The sequence below is a fragment of the Calidris pugnax genome, unplaced genomic scaffold (genome assembly GCF_001431845.1).
Source record: "Calidris pugnax isolate Ruff unplaced genomic scaffold, ASM143184v1 scaffold147, whole genome shotgun sequence".
Lineage (NCBI taxonomy): Eukaryota > Metazoa > Chordata > Aves > Charadriiformes > Scolopacidae > Calidris > Calidris pugnax.
Genome location: NW_015092359.1, coordinates 1534937 through 1558339, shown reverse-complemented (window position 1 = coordinate 1558339; position 23403 = coordinate 1534937). Strand labels below are relative to the sequence as shown.

Below are 23403 nucleotides of genomic sequence, written 5' to 3'. Positions count from 1 at the left end.
TTATGTGTTTGACATAGCAATCTTAAAACTAAAGCAAAACCCACCCTTTTAAATATTACGTGCTGCCACAAAATCAGCAAGTTTACGTGCGTTGTACGTGGTAACTCTCTGCTCATTCGATTTGAGATGTTGGCAACTAGTTAATGTGGTCCAGTGAGAAACACCTTTCTTTGGGAAGACAAAGTGCAAGTCCTTTTTTGTGTGTTCTCGTCAGGCCCCAGCACAACGTGCCAAGAGGACTCCTGTGCCAACCAGGGGGTGTGCTTGCAGCAGTGGGATGGATTCAGTTGTGACTGTAGTATGACCTCCTTCAGCGGACCCTTATGCAATGACCGTAAGTACATTGAAAAAAAAATGCTGATCTGAACGCTGAAGAGCTTTAAGGCAACTTTTGAAGCAAGTGTCAGAAGCTTTGTGTTATTTTAATATTCGATATTTAAATGAACTGACAAAGCCGGTGAAAATCTGTAAGGTTTGTGAGAATAACATAGCTAAAATACGCAGGATAAAATTTGGACAATGTGCAGTATCAACCACTGACAGAATTTGGTTTTATTGCAGTTGATTGCATGTCTAATACACTGATGGTTACCTGTTTGAAATAATCCCTTTCCTGCATAAATGTTACAAATAGGGTTTTTTCCCTGATTGAAAAAACCTTTTACATTTTATTATCTTAAGCTATATTGTAATTTTGTAGCATTATATCATGAGGGCTATAATTACTGTGAAACAGTTGACAAGGCTCATTATCTCCCTTTGTAGATTTCTTTAGGTGACACACTAAGCCTGCCAATAATAAAAGCATGCCGAATATTTTAGTTCTTTTAAATTTCATCTGAATAAAACTACATAACATACACCAACCATCTGGTCTTTCAGGAAAAGCTTAAATGTGTCAAAAATAAGGGGCCTGACTCACCAATGTCATAATCTAGTTTTATTCCAATCTAGCTTTATTGATCTAAATAGAATTATGCAGAAGTGAAAGTGGAATAGTAATGCAAAAGCCATAATGATCCACGGTAGCTGATTAAAGTGAGCTACTGAGTTTTCTTTTCAACTCATCACATTTTAAATATCCAAATGTTGCACATTTTTATATCCATATGAAGAGGGGATTTCTTTAAGGCTAAGAATTTTTATTTCTATTTGTATACATTTATCTGAATGACTGACTGATTGTATATAGCGTTGGCATCACTGTCTAGTCAAGCATTTTGGATTTTTATGTCTTGTTCCGGTTCTTCACTCTGCCACAAGGTGTGCCTTCTTGGACAAACCCTAAAATAACAGAATAATTATAATCTGAAAAGTTTTTGGCTCACCTTGTATCTAGCACAAGGCTAGAAAATGAATTACATGTAAAAGCTATACTAATTATTCTTACGAAAGTTCCACCTTTCTCCTTTTGACCATGTTTGAAAACTATGGAAAGGACTCCTCTTGGTGTGTTTTTCTGCACTTGCTGTCATGGTAGAAATGAAATGTGGTATCAAAAAACTTTCAATAATATGAGCAAAGGATTGGGTTTACTTTATATATGTGTTTGCCCTTCCCAGCAATGTGAGCCATTAGTCATACTGCTAAACATATATTTTTAAAGACTTTGGTCCCCTGTCTGCTACAGGAGAAAATGATTTGTCTCTATTCTGCTTTTGATTTGTTGTTTCTGTTCTTCTGTGATCCTTGAGTTCTTCTAAAAGTAACTAAAAACTATGAATAAGAAGTTCTATATTCCACATCTAGCACAGGTAAAATTCTGTTTATAAATTTGTCTTAGTAGCAACGGATGTCTGGACCCGGAATATTCTGTGAGTTATTTGTTCAAGTGACAGCTACTGCATAAATTTGGTGAACTGAGGAACTTAACATAGAAAAGATATTTACCAATCTGTGAAGCCTCACGTGTATGATAACATTACTGACTACATTGCACATGTTCAGATAATTCTCAACATACTATTTCTAATGATGGTAAAGGAGTACCTTTAGTACAGGGTTGTAAAAAATACTTACAGTACATTTCAATGTACTGTTTTATGTAAAATGGAGTATTCGGGACGTCAAAATCTCATAGCTAGAGATTTTTTTGTTACCAATCCCCAAAATCGACCACTTGAAAAAAAAAATAAATAATTGTCAGTTATCATAAGAGAAAGAGTTAAAAGCACCTAGTTGATGGAAACTTGCATCCCTCCTGTATTGGATGTCCGGGCCCAGGTGTGGGCAGCAGGGGCTGCAGGGTGGCCTCCGTGAGGGCATAGTCCCACCACAGGACACGGCTGAGTCCCTCAGCTCAGATGGTGGCACCTTTATGAATATATGCTTTAAAAGTGTGCTGTTTTTATCGAAATGCCGGACAGATGAAGGAGGGGGGAACAAAACGAGTGAGGAAAACAGCAGAGGGGACACCAAGGTGAGAGCAGGGGGAGTGGGTGAGCAGCAGGGTGGGAGTGTGGGCTCTCAGCCAGGATTAACCACCCCGGCATTTGGTTCCACAGTTGACCCCCAATGCTTCCCCACTGTTTTGTTCCACCAGTTCCTACGGAAGGTGTTTGAGTAGAAATTTCAGAGCGACAAAATGGCTGAGGTGAGAGAGGTCCTGTGGAGATTGTCTAGTCTAACGCCTCTGCTCAGAGCAGAGTCAGCTAGTACAGGTTGTCCAGGGCCTTCACCAGTTTGGGTTTTGAATACCGCCAAGGATGGAGACTCCACAACCTCTCTGGCCAACCTCTGCTAGTGCTTAATCACCCTCACAGTACAAACATTTTCCTTATATTTAAGTGAGATTCCTGGCCAACCTCTGCTAGTGCTTAATCACCCCCACAGTACAAACATTTAAACATTTTCCTTATATTTAAGTGAGATTTTGTGTATTTCAGTTTGAGCCTATTGCCTCTTGTCTTGTCAGTGGGCACCACTGAGAAGAGTCTGTCTTTTTAACTTCCACCCATCAGGTGTTTTAAAACACTGGTAGGGTCTCTACTGAGCCTTTTTTTCTCCAGGCTGAAAGGTCCTTCCTCTCTCAGCCTTTCTTCATATCAGACATGCTTCAAGCCCTTAATTGCTTTGAGGCCTTTTGCTGGACTTACTCCAGTATGTTTACATTGCTTTTGCAGTGAGGAGCCCAGCACTAGGAGATGGTACTCCAGATGCACCTCAAAAATGCTGAGTAGAGGGAAGGATCGCACCTCTCAACCTTTCTTTGACATTTTTCTTAACGCCGCTGGTGAGGCTGTTGGCTGCCTTTCCTACAAGAGCACGTTGCTGACTCTTGTTCAACTTGGTGTCTACCAGGATGCCCAGATCCTTTTCTGCAAAGCTGCTTTCCAGCTGGTCAGGCCCCAGCCTGTCCTGGTACGTGGGCTCATTTCTCCCCAGGTGCAGGATTTGGCATTTTCCTTTGTTTTATGAGGTTCTTGTCAGCTCCCCCCCCGCCTTCTCCAGCTTGTCAGCATCCCTCTGAATGGCAGCACACCCATCTGGTCTATCAGCCACTCCTCCCAGTTTTGTATCTTCTGCAATTTGCATAAATGTGCACAAATTACCTTGCTGCATTTGAGTCGATACTTTCAGCGTGTTTCCCATAGTAACCTCAGCGCACAAAGATTTGACATGCATCGTTCCTAGGCTTTACCATATAAATGTTTCACGTGTATCATTCTTGTCTTTCATTTCCACATCAGAGAGTTTGGAGGACAGAATGAAAGAAACAGTTTCTTGAAAAGTGTTATACATATTAGTATTCTACTAATACAGTGTGCAAGAAGTTGCTTTAATCTTTCCAATAATAGCAAATTATTACTCCTGTGCTGTTTGGTCTGTTAATCCCAGTGAAAACGTGCACAGCTTAAAGTGAAGATTTTATTATCATGTGCTGTTTGGTCTGTTAATCCCAGTGAAAATGTGCACAGCTTAAAGTGGAGATCTTATTATTATTTTTAAAAAAAAAGTTCTTTCAAAATAAGCATGTGAGGCAAGTTGTTTCTTTCCCAAGAGTATCTTCGGTGTGTCAGCTAGAGAGAGAGAGAGAGAGAAGTTTGGGGAATATATAGCTACGGAAAACGGCCTGGGCCAGCCAAGGGTAAGGCTGCAGTTTTACAGCTGTAGTCAGGAACACCCACAGTTTAATCCACAAAAGTTTTGCTTAGTTGTGAATCTTGGTTCTCTGCTGCAGTGCATATGGAATGCCCGTAGACCGTAAGCCTCTGGTGGCACAGGTGGGAACATTCTGTGTGCCCCACTTTCCTGTTTACTGGAAGGTAAACAAGGCGGGGGAAGTTTTGACTCCAAGATGCTATACAGGTTGTCATTTTCTCTTCTGATGTGCTAGGACACTTGGAGATTCAGGGCAACAGTGCTCTTTAGATGTGATAGACAGAAGTGTTACATTGATAAGTGTAAAGCAGACCAGTAGCAGTTGTTCCCACAAAATGGGATTATAAAAAAGACTGTACTAAAAGGACAGTTAATGGCTGTTCTTACAAATGGATGGCTGCTTGCAACTCCTCTGAGAAAATACATCGTGAACATCCTAACTATTTCTAACAGCAGGTTATGTAGTGAAAGCTATCCTCCTAGGAAATTCAGCTTTTTTATAAGGGCAGGGTTGAAAATTACTCTGGCAAAACAAAACAAAACAAATCTGTAAGAGACTATCTGCTTTCTGTAAGTTTACATCTGTTTTTACTCAGGCGGTCCTTAAGTATAGCCATATTAGTGAACGTAATGGCATGTTTGTGGAAACAAATACTGCTATTATGGCATAGAAAATGGCAGACATAATAACATTGTCACATTACATTAGTATAGAAATGTTCTGTGCCAAATTACAGGGCAGCTTCCACACTGTCTGTTACTATAAGGGAATAATGCATTGGTGTTGTACTTGGGATGGTATAGCTAATACTGTGTCAACACTTCCATTAAAATCCATTTCTGAAGGGTTAGAACTTCACCACGGAGTCTCTTCAGACGAGGAATTTGACATTCTCAAACCGCTATAACAAAAGTTTTTAAGAAATTCTCCCAACTTATTTTGACTCTTTACCAAGAAAAATCAAAAGCCCTCATTCAAAGGAGAACAGTGTCAATATTACGAAATGGGTTCATGTAAAACACGGTTGATTACATTACAGAGATGCTGCCTTTCAGCTAAGACTGTGTCTGTAGCAACAGTTAGATTTCATTGTAATGTGTTTCGAAGTTAATATAATAATTGTTGTGTATCAGGATGATTTAATTGGAGATTGGACCAGGAGTTCAAGGAAGGCCTGCTAGGAAAAGATGGAATCCACCTGCCAAGGTGGGGTAAAAGCATCTTTGCCACAAGCTGGCCAACCCGGTGAGGAGAGAGCCAGGACTAGGAATGCTGGGGAATGGAGATGGCAACTCACAAGGCTGTGAGGAAAATAGTGGAGTGAGTGTGATGGGAAGGTGTGGAGCTCTGCCCAGTGCCAAGCGATGAGCCAGCTGAGAGCTTATAGGTCAGGGCAGACCAAAGTCCAATATGATGTGATGGGTATGTGCTACAACCTGCCTGATAAGGAGGAAGAAATAGATGAGGCCTTCTTCAGACAAGTTGAAGAAGCCTCATGTTTGCAGGTTGTCCTTGTGGGGGACTTGAATTACACCAGTGTTTGCTGGAGAGGCAACAGAGCAGGGCACAAGCCATCTAGGAGACGTCTGGAGTGCATTTACTTGCTGACACAGGTGATCAAGGAGGTAGTGAAGGGAGGAACACTGCTAGACCTCATATGTACAGAGAAGGAAGAATGGAGTCACACAGGAGAGTGTGCAAGAGGTGGGAGCAGGGTCAAGTGGCCCAGGAAGGATATAGAGGTGCTGTCCTTGCGTGCAGGGGTCGGGATAGAAAAGCCAAGGCCCACTTGGAGTTTAATCTGGCAAGGGATGCGGAAGGCCTCCTGCTGGCAGTGAAAGAGCAGGAAAATGTGGGCCTGCTACTGAATGGGGCCAGGGGACCTCATAGCAAGGAACATGGCAGAGACCAAGGTACTCAGTCTGCTTTGCCTTATCTTTACTGGTATGACCAGCCTTTAGCACTCTCAGGCCCCTGAGAGCAGTGGGAAACTCTCGAGGAAGACTTACCTTGGCGAAGAAAGATCAGGTAAGGGAATATCTAAACACAGTGGACACATACAACTCTCTGAGACCTGGTGGGAGGCATCCATGAGTGTAACAGGTCATTGCAACACTGCTTTTGGTTACCTAGGAAAGGTCATGGCTTTTGGGGCTGTTGTTGAGAACTAGAAAAAAGTAAATGTTTCTCCTGTCTTCAAGAAGGAGGAACCAGTAGACTAGAGGCTGGTCAGCTTCGTCTCGGTCACTGGAAAGGCAACGCAGGAAATCTCCCTGGAAGCCATTTTTGAAAATACTAGGGACAAGAAGGTTACTTCGGTATTTGTCATTTTTTGCTAAACCGATAGTCTGTGTTCTGATTTGCAACCATGCTGAGCACTCAGTTTTGAGGACTGAAACGTGTGTTTCCAGAAAATCAAATACTGATTGTAACCTAGACGATTCTATGATTCTGTGATGGTGGTTCCAGGACAAGAAGGTTTGTCATTTTTTGCTAAACCGATAGTCTGTGTTCTGATTTGCAACCATGCTGAGCACTCAGTTTTGAGGACTGAAACGTGTGTTTCCAGAAAATCAAATACTGATTGTTTTAGATTTAACGCACAGTGGATACTTTCGGCTGTTCCTGAGGACAGTAGAAAGTAGACAATCTAAAAATACATTAGTTAAAGTTTGTGAGAGATTTGATATTAGACTATTGGACATTATAAAAATTCCAGGAGGAACTGAGTGATTCTCTCTCAGTGCAGCATTTGGAGAGTGCATTGAGTAATATGGAGGTTATACTTGGAACCACAAGACCCTAAATACTGTCAGCATTCAACTTCTGCGATAAGTGAGGGATTTTAGAAACACCAGCCTTCTTCGCTGCAGAGCTCTGATCAAACCAGCTGCACTCTCGCACTAAATGAGACAAGAGTCTCATTACTTGTGAACAAGTAATTAGCAATTATGTAATAATCCATGTGCAAGGAAGGGTAATTCAATATTGCACACAGAAGTGTAGACCTGGCTTTCCTTAGGTTTGCAGTGTTTTGTGTTTAATGTCATGCATGTTTATATATGTTGAAAAAAAAAATAATTAAAAATCACACATTATACTTATAGTGTGCAAAAACTAGGAGTATTTATTATTTTCCTTATCTGAGCCACTGACTTTTTCCGGTTTTCTGAACTATCATATGGTGTTGACAATGGATAGTCATTCTCCTCTCACGATGTCTTCCTCCTCCTGGAATGCAGATCAGAGGGTGGTGTCCACATAATCTCTGCTTACATTATCAGTCTGATATTACACAAATGACAGATTTAAATAATTTTAGCACATATATGTCTTTAACATTTATTAATTGATTTAACTGTTATTGATACTGCATCTTTTGGACCTTTTTGACACCTAGAGTGTAAGATCAGTCTTAATGCTACTGTTGTGAGAAGGGTATATACAAAATAAAGAAGCTTAATTAAACCAGTGACCGATAGCTGAACTAACCATCAGAGCCACCCAGCAGTACTTTCCTAAATAATACTACATATTCCTGGCTAGGACTCCGCAGTTGCTAGATGCCAATAAATGTACAACCTGCTATAAAGAAAGGGATTGAGAATTCCTCAGAGTACTCTAAAACACATTTGATTTCCATCTCCAGTAGCTGAGAATTAAAAAATCTGTCCCCAACAACATACCAGTCTAAATACTTCGGATGATTATTTTGCCACAGAGTCTCCCAGTACACAGGAGAAATAAAGATAGCTGCACACAAAATTACAACGCAGGGCAAGCTGCTGGAATGAACTAATTGAAGAAACCTCAATTTGTTCAGCTTAACTTATCCGATATCGCTCTATAATGAAAATCTGGAATTTCTGGTGACAAATATCATTGTCCTAATTTGTATAAACTTCAAAGGAAGTAGGACTTCACGCACGCAGTATTGAAAATGCAGAAATGTTGAGGTGTTGAGGAGAATTAGAAAAACTGCAAAAAGAGCAAGGAAAGCGAGAAGTGTTGCCTGTTGCCTGCGAGGCATGGCTGTGGACCAAGATAACTTTTTTTTTTTTAAAGAAACTTTTGTTTTTATTGGAACCCAAATCAGGATAGACTGCACCTTGCAATGTCAGGCTGCTGTGATATTATATGGGTGCGCATGTTGCTCCAGCCAGAGCGTGATGCGTGATGCGCAGAGGACAATATTTTTTTCAAGCTTTTAGTGGCTCAGCTCTATTAGGTCTTTTTCTCCTCTCTTTTGTGTCGATTGTGTAGTATGTAAATGTTGGCCTTTCATTGGGATATATTGATCTATTAATTATGTAAGTTAACAGGCATGCTTTTGTTGGCAGTCTGAAAACAAGTTCTAGAATTTTTTCTTGTTTACAAACATTTCTGGAGTAGTCAGTCAGATGAGCTATCCATGCCTGAAGTAGTTAATGAATATCCATTTTCTTAAATACTTTATAAACTATCCCTTTAAAAAATGAAAAGAATAGAAAGTTGTTTGACAGTGATTGTAGAAGCTCTTACATGTGAGAATATTTCTAACAAGCAGTAATAAGTAAAGTTTTAAGATACAGAAAATACTTCATACAGAAAAAGCCAAAAAGGAACTTTGAGGGTAGTCAGAGCATTGTTACGGTTGTGTTTGTAGCTCGGATAGAAGGAATTATGCAACATTTCTGGCCTACTTGGAGGTATTTTATATTTGACAATATTAAAAATGGAACATAGAGTCAGAAAATTGCAACCTTCTCTGCCTCTGGAGGAATCAAGGGAGTAATTAAATTGGATTTTGGTATGTCAATAATATCTTTCTCTTATTAATGGCATAATAATTTTGTAAATCAAATCCTAGAAGTGTTTCCAGTGTCATAAAGGTGAAAATGATTAAGGGTTAATTAAATATATTCTCATGGAACTAAAATTGTTCTATTGGGTATCGTTAGATTCCTTTCTCTAGAACTTTCAATTATTACAATTTAATAGCATACTATGTACAATTCAGGCCTGAAATTTGTGTAGCCAAAAGCTATTCACAGTAATAAGCATACTGCATGAGTGCTGTCACTGTCCTTTCTCACAGATTTCTCTGAACATTCCAGCAATATCATATGTTAAAATTAATCTTAGGTAACGAATAGTTTTCTGAACAAGATTAATCACTGTACGTGGCACAGCTGAAGCAGAAGTTTTAGCTCTGTAACGTGTCAGTCAGTCGTTCCTCTCCAACAAACCCAGAAAAAGAGCAATGAGTAAGTGCTATGTTTTTTAATAGATGACAGCTGTAAGGGTCACAAATGGTAAGAAAGAAGAAGAAAAAGCTTTCCCAAGCAGTGTCTTCTATAACCCATAGTATGAGAATAGCTCAGAGTGTATATGGGGAGTTTGGTAAGATATCTATTTCATGTGCAAAATATTTAAGTACAATGGCACAATGATGCACAGTGGTACTTCAGAAAGATAAAATTATTCAGTGTTTCTGAAGTCTGTACAACTGGACTCAGGTTTCTAAGGCAACCTGATCTTCCTCAGCATGTATTCTGGCTTGACGGATAGCTAGGTAGGTTAGACTCAAAGTAGCTATATACATACGAGGAAATCCTATACTCGTTGCAAAACAAGATTTTGTTGGTAGCTTGACACCGTCTTCAGAGCCTTCTGTGTGTTCATTTTTGCCAGGTGCTGCAGAAAATTGAGGCAAAGAAAACCTTTCTATTAAAAGCAGAGTAAACAAAATGGCCGAAATCTCATACGGGTAAATCAAGGTGTTTTTGTATCCAAATTTAAGTTCTGTGTAATTCCTCAGAAGCTGAAAATGGACACATGCACTGGAGAAATGGCAAGGCACAGAGAAGGATGCATTGAACAGACATTTTTGCAGGTTTTGTGATTTTGTTCCCATGCTACAGGATGGATATTATACCTGGTTTTGCCCACTTTTGGCCTGCTAGTTCCACCCAACCAGCAGTTAATCTGAATGAAATTCCCATATTGTTCTCAGTGCATACACCCATAAACATACTTAGTGTCTCAATGTCACATGTGATGTTTAAGATCCTTTAATAAATCATTTTGAGTCAGGCTTATGAATTTAGTATACCAGTGTCGTGTTTGGAAGTGTTCACAGCTATTTTCTGCTTAGGTATTTTAGGGAATTATGATAGAAGGTAACAGAGTCAGTAATAACAGTATGAAAAAATACTGCTGGAAGCAGTACTCCTAGGGCTGAAGGGATTTTACGAGGTTTTAGTGTCTGGTTGCTTAGTGAAGGTAACTGGAAAATGAAGTCCCAGCTTGGGGAAAACCACTCCATATTAAAAGCAGTCAATACCCAGCTCGGGTACCCAAAAGTTGGAGCTGTAGAAAAGAAGGTGAAGAGCAGCTAATTCTCTTGAAGCTGTCTGGTGCCCACAAACCCAATTTAAAGGCTGTTTTAAGGATGCTTGCCAATTTGGTGCTAATTCTGGAGGAATGTTCATGCTGGTAAGCTTTATGCTGTCGCTCTTTGTAATGAAGCTGTACTTTGAATTGAGAGCAGACATATGAAGAAGCACATGATTTCACTGTAAACATCCACACTAAAATAACACTTAAAATGCATGATATGCGGTATTCAATGTCAAAGTGCATTAATATTTACAGATACCATTTGCAAATCATCTTAAGCTCCGAGTCTGCTTTACCATATAAGGAAGCTCTCCCTATAGCTTGTTTGTTGTTTTAAAATTCTCTCCTTTTTAAACAGTGTAAATCTTGAAAAAACTTCTAATCAGATATTTGGATTGTTTTTAATATTTCACAGAGAGGTCAGAGTACTTTGAGTTTGGGACCTTAATGCTGCTTAGAAGTATCAACTGCGGAGGATCACTACCTCCTGTCCAGAGATCCTAAAAATAGGAGCTGAACGCACTGAGTACCTATAAATATCAAGTTTTTGATCACTTACAAGATACAGATGTTGCTGTGTGCTGTATCCTGAAATAAAGCCAGGACAGATGCTTGCTACCAGCAAACTGGAATTCAGTTACAATTCAAATCTCAAATCACTAGTTGAATGACTAATTTAAATATGTTAAAATCCAAAATCACCATATATGGTCATAGAATTTCCCTCTCCCTCAACTATTAAACTCAGTTCTTGAAATTAAACCCAGAATCTTTGAAATTGCTGGAAATTCTTTCTACTCTTGGGTTTTTTTCCTCTTTATCCCATCTTCTGGATCACCAGAACATGTTAGCCTGGGCTTACATTGATTATGGTCATGAATTTTCTTCTGGTCTAGTAGTAACTGTAGAGTGGCTTTCCTTTCTGGTCAAAAATTCACCATAAAGTTGATTTTTATCACTGATTCTGTAAGTGGCAGAAGGTCATGTCTTTGCTGATGTTAATTCGTTTGCTTTAAATACTCAGGTTATATGGTGCTTAACAAAAATAGCCTTTTCTTGTAACTTCATGACCTGTAATCGTGGTGGCTGTCACTTAACTGACCTAGTTTTATAGCCAACTCATAACTCTGGGTTTGACTTTGGGTCAGAACTCTCCTGAAGAGGATCAGAAGTGCCACCACCCTTTAGCACATCAGGAGGAGCCAAAAGGCCCCCTTAGTTTTTCACCGTTACCTGTATCTTAGAAGTATAGGTGTCATTAAAGCCCCTTCTGCAGCATTTCTGGAACAAAAAAAGAGGATCCTAAGGATCCAGCAGTTCAGCTGGGGTGCTGGATGTCTGAAAACCTTGGATAAATGTGAAAAATCCTCTAATTTTAGTCAGAATCCCAAAGAAGAGGATGTTCAAGGGGCTATTTGGATATCTATTCGGTGATCCCGTCCCACCTGCTTGCTCTCTTTGGCCAAGTTCCGCTTTAGTGTTGAGCTCCAATATTTCCTGGTTTATTCAGTCTTTTCTTTTTTCTTCTTTGTCCGCTAAAAGGATAAGGACACATTTTAATAGGTTTCCTTCTGTAATCCCTGAGGGGAACTCTTTGTAGCAGGAAAATATTCAAAATGATAGTATCTCTGTAATTGAAAGCACTACCAGGAGTAAATGAAAAATGTTTCCAGATTTGCTGGACCAGTCGCGGCGTGTCAGATCAACTTCAGATACTTTCAGAACTGAGTAGATTTAATTTCTGGACAACTGAGGCCTGAAAATTTTTGAAAATCAAATTTTTGGAAGGTTTTTCTGAGCAAACATAGTCCCATTTCCCCCAGAAATTCTACCCCAAAGCTTTTATCTTTCTTGCCTCTACTTACTACCAGCGTGTATTACTAGGGATGTTTAATTTGAACTACTTAATGCAGCTTTACTGGGATGACAGCCACCTTCAAAGAAAGCTCCTGTAACCCCAACAAACGCACAGGGCCGAGAGATGATATTTTCACTGGAGATTAACCTTTTCCTGGGGATGATACTGTATGCCAAACAACAGGGAAAAGCTTGTGGATACTGGTTTTTAAGCCTGTAACAGAAATACAGTGTATTGTAGTTACAGATGTCTGGAAAAGGTATTTCTTGTAATTTGACTATTTCTGCATTGGGAAGGGTTTTTTTTTGATCCAGTTGAGCACAAAATAAGTAAGTCATCTAAGAAATTGCTCCAGCTTCTTTCTCAGCCCCATTCTCTAGGAAGAATGAAATCGGGATTAAGGTTGTGTAATAGTTACAATATTGTAAAAAAATACTGTTGAATCAAAGGCTTTGAAAAATGTCAGTTTTGAAAGTCATAACTGGAGGGTCTTTTCTATGTTTAAAGCGGGAACAGCATCATAAGTAGTAACATAAAATTCCTGTAACACCCTGCTAATGTAACCTTACAAAGAAACTCTCCAAAGATAGGAATTCTAGTCCTCTTTTTTTTTTTTAATGTCTTTAAACTGCTGATCCCATGTTCCATGGGGATCCGCATGGGGATGCGGATCCCCAAAATGGGGGTGTGAGTGAAAATGGGGATGGCACAGATATTTTTAAGTCATGTCATGAAATTCAGCTACACCAGTGCAACTGCGGTGGCCATGTAGGGACCAGCTGGGTGTGAATTTCAGACTCTCCAACTTCTTAAGCCAGACCTGCACCCTAAGCCAAGGTCTTGTGGCACTGCATCTTTAGCTTGACATGCCAGAAATAATTACCTTGGGAAGGGGATGGTGGGAACAGACAGTAATCTCACTCAGGTTGCGCATTGCAAGTTATTGATGTGTAAATATTGGCGGAGTTCTAAGTTAAATAGTTTTTAAAACTGGAAAGCATGAGAAGAGGCTGTAGGGAATGATGACCTTGCTCATAAGCATTGGCATTTGTATGGCCTTAGGTCGTAAATTCTATGCAATAGTGAGTAGTTTGAAGCAGAGTTCTATGTGATTTTTAGGGGGTAAGGCCTTCAGATTTTTACGAATAATAGAAAGTAAGGGGAAGAAACTCCATATGCAACAACCTTGTTCATTTTTAAGTTTATTTAAACTGAAATATGGACTATTGAGAAGCAACCGTACACTGGCACATACTAGTTCCCCCGTGTAAGTACTCTGAAATTAAATTTAATATGTATGTTTCTGTGAGTAAAAATCTGAATGGGTACAGAATTATAAAAGTGGTCTCATATGAAGGCAAAAATGTCTAGATTAATATGCTTTCAAAGATAATTTAGACTATTCCTTCATATCACTGCATTTGATTCTGAAGAAAACCTTTTTTCATCACTTTATGAAAATGTAATTACATTTTTTTAAAAATGTAGGGATGGGAAGTTTAATCACGGACCAATAACAGCATTTTGGAAAATTTTTCTCTGTCATATATATATCAGTAATCCCCTTTTCACATTAAGATGTCTTCTAAAATTCTCAGCTGAGTTTCTGTTTTTTTGACAGTGTGAACAATTTGTCTATTTTTTTTCCTGCTTCAAGATGAAAAAGCTATAAATCCAAAGATAAGGTTTAATATGAGTTTGCACATTGCAGACGTTCTTTTTTCTAGCAGTTGTGTGAAAATGCAGGCATTTCATTAGATGGACTTGTTTAACTGAGAAGAGCCTTCATCTTTGTGGGCGAATAAAAATGATAAAAGGAGTACAGAAGAAATGCACAGTTCAGAGGTACCTGAAGACCTTTAGGATTTAACATGCATTTGCTTTTTAATCTTAGAATTCTTTATTAGTATGTGGAAGTGTGTGGTTTAGTTCTTCAACTTGGCAGGTGGTGGAAATCCCATAATTATGATCTTGGTTGTTTGCTGGCAGTGCACAAAGGGGAACCATGGTAATCCACTCCAGCGTACTCTCAGTAGTCATTGCATACTGCTGGTGCTTTTTGGTATAAAGTCTTATGTAAATCTCACTCTAGTAACAATTACTGAAGTTAGAAAAGAATAAACGTTTTTAACTTTTGCAGAAAGTAACAGAAAATCATTAGCCGTCATATACCACCCTGCCATAGATAGCAATAAAAATGTTTAATAATCATGAAGAATGCACATTCCTGTCCAGGCTGCCTCTTTTTTTGCCAAGGCTGAGCTATTTAATATATAAATTATTCAACCAACATTTGTCCTTAAAATATGATCATGTCATCATTTATGTTCAGTTCAAATCAACTTTTAAAAAGGAAAACATTTGCAATATTTGTTTCTATTGCCATCTGTGCTGTAAAACTTCTATTTATTAGTATTTTTATTCCATTTAGATATAATGTGATTTATCTCTTCCCTCAGCTTAGTAAACATTTAGGTAGTAATCCTCTGCAGTTATTTATGACTGGACTTGAGGCTGTTTTCAAGCACTTTGAAGGCTTTTTTTTTTTTTTTTTCCTTTTTCCTCTTGGAGTGGCATAAAAGGGCCTTAAGTCAAAATCCAGTATATCTAGAGAAAGCCGGAGTAATTACCGTAAGAAGCTAGAATGCAATAGTGCTGTCAGAACAGGAGATCTCCCCTCTGCGTTTTTTTTTTTTTTTTCCTTTTTCCTCTTGGAGTGGCATAAAAGGGCCTTAAGTCAAAATCCAGTATATCTAGAGAAAGCCGGAGTAATTACCGTAAGAAGCTAGAATGCAATGAAGCTGTCAGAACAGGAGATCTCCCCTCTGCCCTCAGCCCCCAGGACAGCAGGACAAACGAAGAAGAGTGTGGACCCAAAAAGGAGATCTAAAGTTTTCTGCAGGTTCTGAGTGGATTGACCTGGATAATCACTGGGATTCTCAGATACACCCCAGTGGCGCTGTGTCCCCTGGTTGCTACCCACAGTGGCTTTTCTGCCAGCACAGGTAGAATCCCCTTGGGATTCATTCCTGTTGGATGTAAGTGGAACGCAAATAAAATTGAGGGGCCTGGAGCATCTCCCTTATGAGGAGAGGCTGAGGGACTTGGGTGTTTTAAGTCTGGAGAAGAGAAGGCTGAGGGGGGATCTGATCAATGCTTAGAATTAAAGGGAGGGTGTCAAGAGGATGGGGCCGGTCTTTTTTCAGTGCTGCCCAGGGACAGGACAAGAGGAAATGGGCACAAAATTGAACATAAGAAGTTCCACCTAAACACGAGGAGGAACTTCTTTACTGTGAGGGTGGCAGAGCCCTGGAAGAGGCTGCCCAGGGAGGTGGTGGAGTCTCCTTCTCTGGAGATATTCAGACCCCTCCTGGACATGTTCCTGCTCTGGGTGGACCCGCTTTGGCAGGGGGGTTGGACTAGATGATCTCCGAGGTCCCTTCCAACCCCATGTGATTCTGTAAACTGTTCATCTAAGCTATTGCAGTGTTGTACGGAGACGGTGGTTCCTGCTCTCCAGAGGGCTGGGTTATCCAGCAGATGGAGGAGTGTAACTTCTCAAGGAAAACCTGTGGCACAGGTGGAGGGTATGTCAGCATTAACCTAACAATGAACAGTTTTGTCCGCTCCAAACCAGCAGCGCTATTTCCTACCTCTTCTGGAAAAACATCAAGTAGTCTATGTTTGGGATCTGAGCTCGTGGATGATAGATTAGCAAAAGGTGATGGTAACAAAATCATTACCCTTATTCAATGCCTGTTTTTTTCTGTGCACTTTTCCCTGCAAGGTTCCATAGCATCCCAAATGAGTACGTTCCTGTAGCATCCTGCCCGTTTGTATTAATGCTTGAGATGGATATTAATGAATTTATTAATGAGAGCGTATGTGTTGATTCTGCAGACAGCGCAATGGGCAGCCGTGGCGCTGGGGCTCCCATGATGGAGCATCTATCGCCTCTGGGAACCGCCTCCTGCCGGTGCTGGGATGTGCCCTGTGCTGGTGCAGTGGTGGGCAGCCAGTTGTAAAACTATCTGAATGTCAGTTTGCCATCACTCAATTAAAGCGTTGCGGTCGGGCAGGCGCTGCCCAGGGGGGTTCCCGGCTCAGGGACCCCTCCCTCACAGCCCCAGCCGGAAGTCCGCGGCAGCCAATCAGGCGCGGAGGGGGCGTGGCCAGGAGCCGCGTGCGGGTGTGAAGGCGGTTGGAGCAGACAATGGGTCGCGCGGCGGCGGCGGGAAGGGCTGAGGTAAATCCGAGGGGAGCGCTGACACTGCAGAGGGGGGAAGGGCTGAGGTAAATCCGAGGGGAGGGCTGACACTGCAGAGGGCCGTGCCTCCATCCAGTATGACCTGGACAGAGAAGAACCTAATGAGGTTCAGCAAGGGCAAGTGTAGGGTCCTGCACCTGGGGAGGAAGAATGCCAGGCACCAATATAGGTTAGGGGTGGACTTACTGGAAAGCACTTCTGAGGAGAAGGATCCTGGGGTCCTGGTGGCTAGTAACCTATCCATGAGCCAGCAATGTGCCCTTGTGGCCAAGAGGCCAATGGTAGCCTGGGCTGCAGAGGGAAGTGTGGCCAGTAGGTCAAGGGAGGTCATTCTCCACCTCTAGTCTGCACTGGAGAGGCCACAACTGGAATCCTGCGTCCAGTTCTGGGCTCCCCAGTTCAAGAGGGACGGGGAACTGCTGGAGAGAGTCCAGCGTAGGGCAACAAAGGTGATGAAGGGATTGGAGCATCTCCCTGATGAGGGAAGGCTGAGAGAGCTGGGGCTCTTTAGCCTGGAGAAGAGAAGGCTGAGGGGAGACCGTATTAATGCTTATAAGTATCTAAAGGGTAGGTTGAGGGAGGATGGAGCCGGACTCTTTTCAGTGGCTCCCAGTGAGAGGACGAGGGGTAATGGGCACAAGCTGGAACATGGGAAGTTCCATTCAAATATGGGGGAATCTTCTTTGGGGTGAGGGTGCCAGAGCCCTGGAAGAGGCTGCCCAGGGAGGGTGTGGAGTGCTCTTCTCTGGAGATCTTCAAGACCTGGCTGGATGCAGTCCTGAGTGATGTGCTCTGGGCAACCCTGCTTTGGCAGGAGAGTTGGACTAGATGATTCTGACAATCCTGTGATTCCGTGAGTTATTGCCAGTTGTAATTTGAATGTCATGCTTTGGTATTAGTATTCCCGGCAGGGCTTTCTTGCCCGTCTTTGCAACATGTACCTGTTGTTTCATTGTATCTGTTTAAATTGCGAGCGATGAATATGGTGATCAATCAAAGGTAGTAAAAAAATCCTCTTCATATTACATTTTCTTCATTTTTACCTTTCCTTTTTTTTTTTTTTAATATTTCCCAATCTCCTGTTCCTTTTGGTATATTTCAGTCACTTTGTTTACGGGCTGAGTTCTGCTATGACTAAGTTTATTGATAAAGCTGTCTTGAATTCTTTTTTCTAAGGAGGCAGGTATGTTTGTAGCCAGCCATGAGTACTGTCTCTGCCTAATAAAACTAAGGCCTTCATTGCTCTGATGCACTGAATTTCCAGGGCTGAATGTGTACCTGGATGTGGATCTGCTGGGTAGCTGTATAAACTGTGGTATGGCATAGGGCCATTATTAAATTTACTGTATGCTTCTGTGGTTCCTGGCAGTGCAGTCTCATCTACTGAGAAGCCATCAAAATAAACTCCTCAGGCAAAACATCCATTAAAGTTTTTTCTTTCAAGAAAAAAAAAAAATCTTCTGCTAATTTGCTGCAATTTATGTTTGCTTTGTGATTCTGCAGCCGAGCCTGTCAATGAAACTGTGCTAATCATTAGGAATTTAGTGCCTGTGTGCATTCAGACATCCTACAACTACCACTCCATAACTAAAACAATATTCTAAAAGGGTTTGGTTTTGGTTTTCCTGCATGGTTAAAGCCTTACAGCATGTGATTTTGCACTCTTTTCTCTCCTTAAAAATACTTGAGCATATTGTTTGGCGAAATAACTGTACTTACAGTGTACATTTTTCTTTTATATAGTGTAGTTTAATGACAGAAAATGGATGTCTCACAGATAAAATTACATACTACATACTATTGTGTCCTGTCTCAAAGACTTAAGCCCTGTAATCTTTTAAAAATTGATCATTAGTTGCTTATCTTCCATAATGTTACCGTTGGATAAAATTTGGAAAACAGTTAAATTAAAAGAGAAAAAGTAGAATAGGAGGCAGTAGGTAGCACTTTGTGGGAAGACCGTTAGAAATGAATAGGGATTGGGTAGGAGAAACCTGTCTTACAAAAGGTTTCAAGATGCCAGAAATCCAACATGGAAAAAGAACTATTGAACTGTTTTAAAATACTGGCTTGATTTTTTTCCTCTTTTGGAGATGGGATGGTTTGTGGAACCTCTGTGAACCTTGTAATCTTGTGCAAAAAGCTGTAGCTCCATTCAGATTTTGAATAAGCAACTTCCATTCCATTGTGTTCTGTCACACTTGAAATCTATGGCTGTGTTGCTCGTCTGGGAAGCTTAATGCTACAAAGTTAATACAAAACTATTTTAATTGTCATTTTGGGAAGGATGAGCATCTCAAGAGGATGGTGCTTTCTTTTGATATTTTAGTATTAGTTTGGATAAATTCCCAGATCAGGTGACTGTGCAAATGCAGGGAGGAGATGCAGGGATCTATCACATGCAGCAACGTTTGTTTAGACAACCAGGGTTTTCAGATGACTTGATTGGTCAAATTCATGTCAATAGGCAGGATTGTGTTTGTGACTGCAAGAAAGTGCATGAGTGCAGTGAGCAGTAATACACAGCTTGTGCAATTAATATCTTGCTCTTTTCCTAATTGTTTCGAAATTGTACAAAGATGCTCAAATTTGTGCTGTCTGAGGCCAGGAAAGCTTACTTTTTAAGCAGTGCTTTTAGCTAGCTAAGCCATTTCGGACTCTCTCACAATATGCTCTATTTACATTATTTCACTCTGATTTTTTTTCTCATTTTGATCTCAGTGTCATAAGCAGAGCAGAGGCCTTACCATGTTAGGTTGTGATCCATCTCGTCCACTTTTCACTCTAGGTCAGATACTAGATGCTCCTGGTAAGAGCCAGAAAGCTAAGTGGCTGAGCCTAACTATAGGAGATATTGAAATTTAAAAGCTCTTTTTACATTTATTCATGGGCAAGGTTTTGTTTCTTAAGAAGTAAGATATCTAAAGACAAATATGGAAGGGGAGGGTATATGGTCTCAGTTACTCTAATTTCACAGCTTTGAGAGGGGGCTGGGGGAGGAGTGCTGCTGTGTATTGCTGTCTTTATCAAAATAATACCGCATCTTCATATTGTTTAATCCTTGTTTACAACTTCCAATAATCCTGGCTTTGGGTTTCTAACATACCGAAGGTTGACGCTTTAGATACAAAAGTTGTGGATATTTTAATTTAATGCTGTTTCTGTTAGGTATTTTAGCATTTAGCAGTATTGACTCTGACCTGAAGTTTCATTTTGCCTAGAATTCAGCAGCTATTATTATCAGGGTACAATTGCAGCCTTAGTGCTCTCTGGTAAGGATGGGAAAATTGATTTGCAAATTTCTGCACATCAAGAGGTTGCCTGCCAAGGCCTGCTTTTCACAAATGTGGATCTCTCACAGTGGGAACGCACGCAGGCAATTGCTCTCCAAGAGACGCTTTACTCTCAAATTTGCTTTCCCTAGCTTGAGGCAGTTGCACGTTAGTTCCAGGTGCCTGTTGTGGATAGCTACATCTGACCATCTACAGCATCGTTTTAGGTAATTTTGCATCCTTGTGAAACTTGTTAAAAAGCCATTTTAGAGAGACTTTCCATGCTTTCCAGACAGGACAGCTTGCTGAGCTGGTTAGGAAGGGCATGTTTGTATGTATCTCTAAAAGATGCACTGGAAACAATTGAAAGACCAAAACAGCAGGATGCTGGGAGAGGAACAAAGCGATGACAATACATACAGTGTCCCTACCTAGAGACAAGTGACTTTCGGGGAGATCAAAGGATGCTGCTGCTCTCAGGCAGCTTTCTGTAAACTGAGGGAAGAATATAAATTAAGAAGTGCAGACATGTGCTCTGATGTGAGGTTACTGAAAACAGCCCTTAACCTTTGTAATTTAAGTCTCGTGACCTGTGGAGCACAGTTTCCCCATGGCTGCATTCACATAAGAGAAAGAAAAAATGTTTTTCCTTTCTTTTATCTTTCCCTTCTTCCACTTAGTTTAAAAAAGGAAAAACTAGACAACCAACTGTGCAAAAATCCCACAGTCTGTTGTCTTTATTGCTAGTATCTTTTGGGTCTAAATGTTAAAATTTGAGGTAATAAGCTTGAGAACAACCTAGAAAAAAAAAAAAATGAAGAGGAAGCACTTGCTTTTTTGGAGAGTTTTCCTGATGGTTGGTTTTCATAAGCGACATCAACAAAGATAGTCACCCCAGAAGGTCATTGCCACAAAAAGGAGCCAACTTCCCTATCTTAAAAGATGCCACAGAGGGCAAATTTTACAAAGGGCAATAAATTGGCTTCCAAAGGGGTCTAAAGGGGTCTTGATCATACACATACTGAAATAAGGTGATCTGTTCTTGTAGTGTCTCATAGCACTCCATAGAACAGCTCCTGTCACCACTGTATCCTGGTTTCATTACAGCTTCATGCCATTTCTGCTTGGGTTTGGAATTCAAGGAAACATGTGAATTTACCCGCCTGAATGTGTTCTTTTAGCACAAATCTTAACTTCGTATTTTTTCAGACCTCCTACATCCACCCTGCAGAAAACATGAAGTAGACAATAGCTCCTAAGTAGCAGAAGAAGGAATAATTAATGTATTTTAGAGGCTGGTATAACAAAGTAGAGAAGAAAAGGTGTATAGGTACTTCCAGTTTTCACGGTTTCACAAGTGGAGAACAGGAAAAAAAAAAGGCAGAGAGAGAGAGAAAGTGGCCAGCTGGGAAGAGAAGTGGTGGGTGGCCTAAGGTGAGCATCTTCTCCTGGGTGTCCTGTTCCATGCAGCAGGGAGTCACAGTGACATTGACAACCATGACCAATTTGCCTCCTCAGGCACATGATACCTTTCATCAATACCTGCTCAACCTTCTTCTTGCTGGTCTTTCTTTGACCACACTCTTGCCATTTTTGACTGTGATTGGAATGTGCTTAGTTAGATCCTAAGTGTTGCGCGCTAATTGACTGCTAAGCCTTGTGCACACCTTTTATTGGGTAGCTTTTACCAGATATGAGAAGGGCTGTTATTTACTTCTCTTGCTAGTGCTAATGCAGACTCACTTAGCAGCCTAGAAGCTTGCAGCAGGATGGGGTGGTGGTGGGAATCTTAGTGCAGAGCTGGAAACTGAAGCTGCAGGGTGACAGGGTGAGGAGACAGAGGAGGTAGGATATGATTTAGACATGGAAAAGAGTTGCTACGACAGAATGCACAGCACAAGGATGCAAGGACACACGGTTGGGAGACCTGATGAAGCCATGTCCACAGTGTAGCCTCGGGGTGTGAAGGTGGAAGGTTGTAGTGAAAATGGAGGCTGAAACTGCAACTGGGAGGCCTTCAGCGATACGTGAGTTAAGGCACAGTGCAGCATACTTAAAATCCTGTTTCTGGATGCATCCAAAAGCACTTTGGTTTGATAGCACAGAGCAGACAGAAGCCTATTTCAGACAGGGATGTGGCACAAGTACTCCTAAACACATGCCATAGTAGCATTTAAACAGCTGTATGGTCTCTCTTTCCTCCTCCTTACCCCTATGCATCTGAGAAGTGATAGATACAAGTTTCTCTCCAAGGAGACCTTATTAGATACATCCCCAACTATCTGACTTTAAGATGTTAAAGAAATCAGCCAATGTTCACGCACTCTGGAGAAAATGAACACATTCTTCCTTTATTTGTGGCTTTCTGAAAAGCATTCATGTAAAGATCTGAAGTTCTGAAGTTCTCTGAAAAGCATTCATGTAAAGATCTGAAGTTCTGAAGTTCAACTCCCAGGATCCACAGTATTCATAAGGAATATTTTTTATGGAAATGGAAAAGTGCAAAACTGAAATCCTTCATCTACTTTGTTTTCTTTAGTAGATAGATAAGAAAGAAGACAAATGGGAAAACAACCTTGTATAGGGAATTTGAGAAGACTATTGCGATCACTCAATTATTCAAAACCACCACTCGTCACTCAAAGTAAGAATTTGCCGTTTAGAGAAAGCATCAATCTGAATAAGAAATTACTGTAATTAAAGGTGAACACGGCTGTGAGGTATTTCTCAGTGCAAAGACAAGGAAGTTTGTTCTGAGGCAACTTTGCTGTGAAAAAACAATACCAAAAAACCTGCAAACAGGACTATTATTTGGAGATTCTTCTGAGGCAACTTTGCTGTGAAAAAACAATGCCAAAAAACCTGCAAACAGGATTATATTTGGAGATTTTTGTGGTGTTCTGTTTCACTGTGTAGTACAGTTTTTCTGTGTTTCCATTGAGGTTGTGAATTAGCTGCTGATTGGTCTGAGAAATTATCAACTGATATTTACTTTTTTTTTTTTTTTCCAAATTGGAGTTAAAGAAAGAGGTAACCTAAACTGTCAAGCCCAGAGCCAGCAATCCTGGGAGGAATGTAGAGCTCAGATTGTATCTGATGCACAAACATGCTCACCTTAGTTGTGCAACATCCAACAGCGACAACTCACATTGCGCTATAATAATTCCATGACAGGTACCTTCCATGGCACAGTTAATTTGTGGGTGAGCCAATCCTGCATAAAAATAAGTAGTGGATTCTCTAGGCTGGATGGGTTTCTGTTCCAATGAACTTCAGCTCCTGAACTCGTTCACTTGATTTTGTGGTTGTGCTTAACTCACTCGAATGTGCTTGTGACTTTAACTAGAGCAGAAATGTGCAGGTCCCAGCCTCGGTGGTGTGTGTGTTTCCTTCAGACCAGTTAAGTTTTCAGGTACCCTCAACCACTCTTTGGGTTACAGTCATCTGCCAAATTGGGATTGCTTCTTGGAAGAGCTGTCTACTGGTTTTTTGGGTTTTGTCAAGTTTAATTAATTCATTCATT

General features: G+C 40.7%; 1 protein-coding gene across 1 annotated transcript in view; it reads left to right on the top strand.

Annotated features, from left to right (window-relative positions):
* The window catches only part of NRXN1 (neurexin 1), a 765322-nt gene that overhangs the window by 372394 nt on the left and 369525 nt on the right, over positions 1–23403 (top strand). Inside the window, exon 16 of the mRNA XM_014962458.1 lies at positions 215–334. Within this exon, the coding sequence (XP_014817944.1) occupies positions 215–334 (120 nt within the window). The remainder of the gene's footprint in view (positions 1–214; positions 335–23403) is intronic.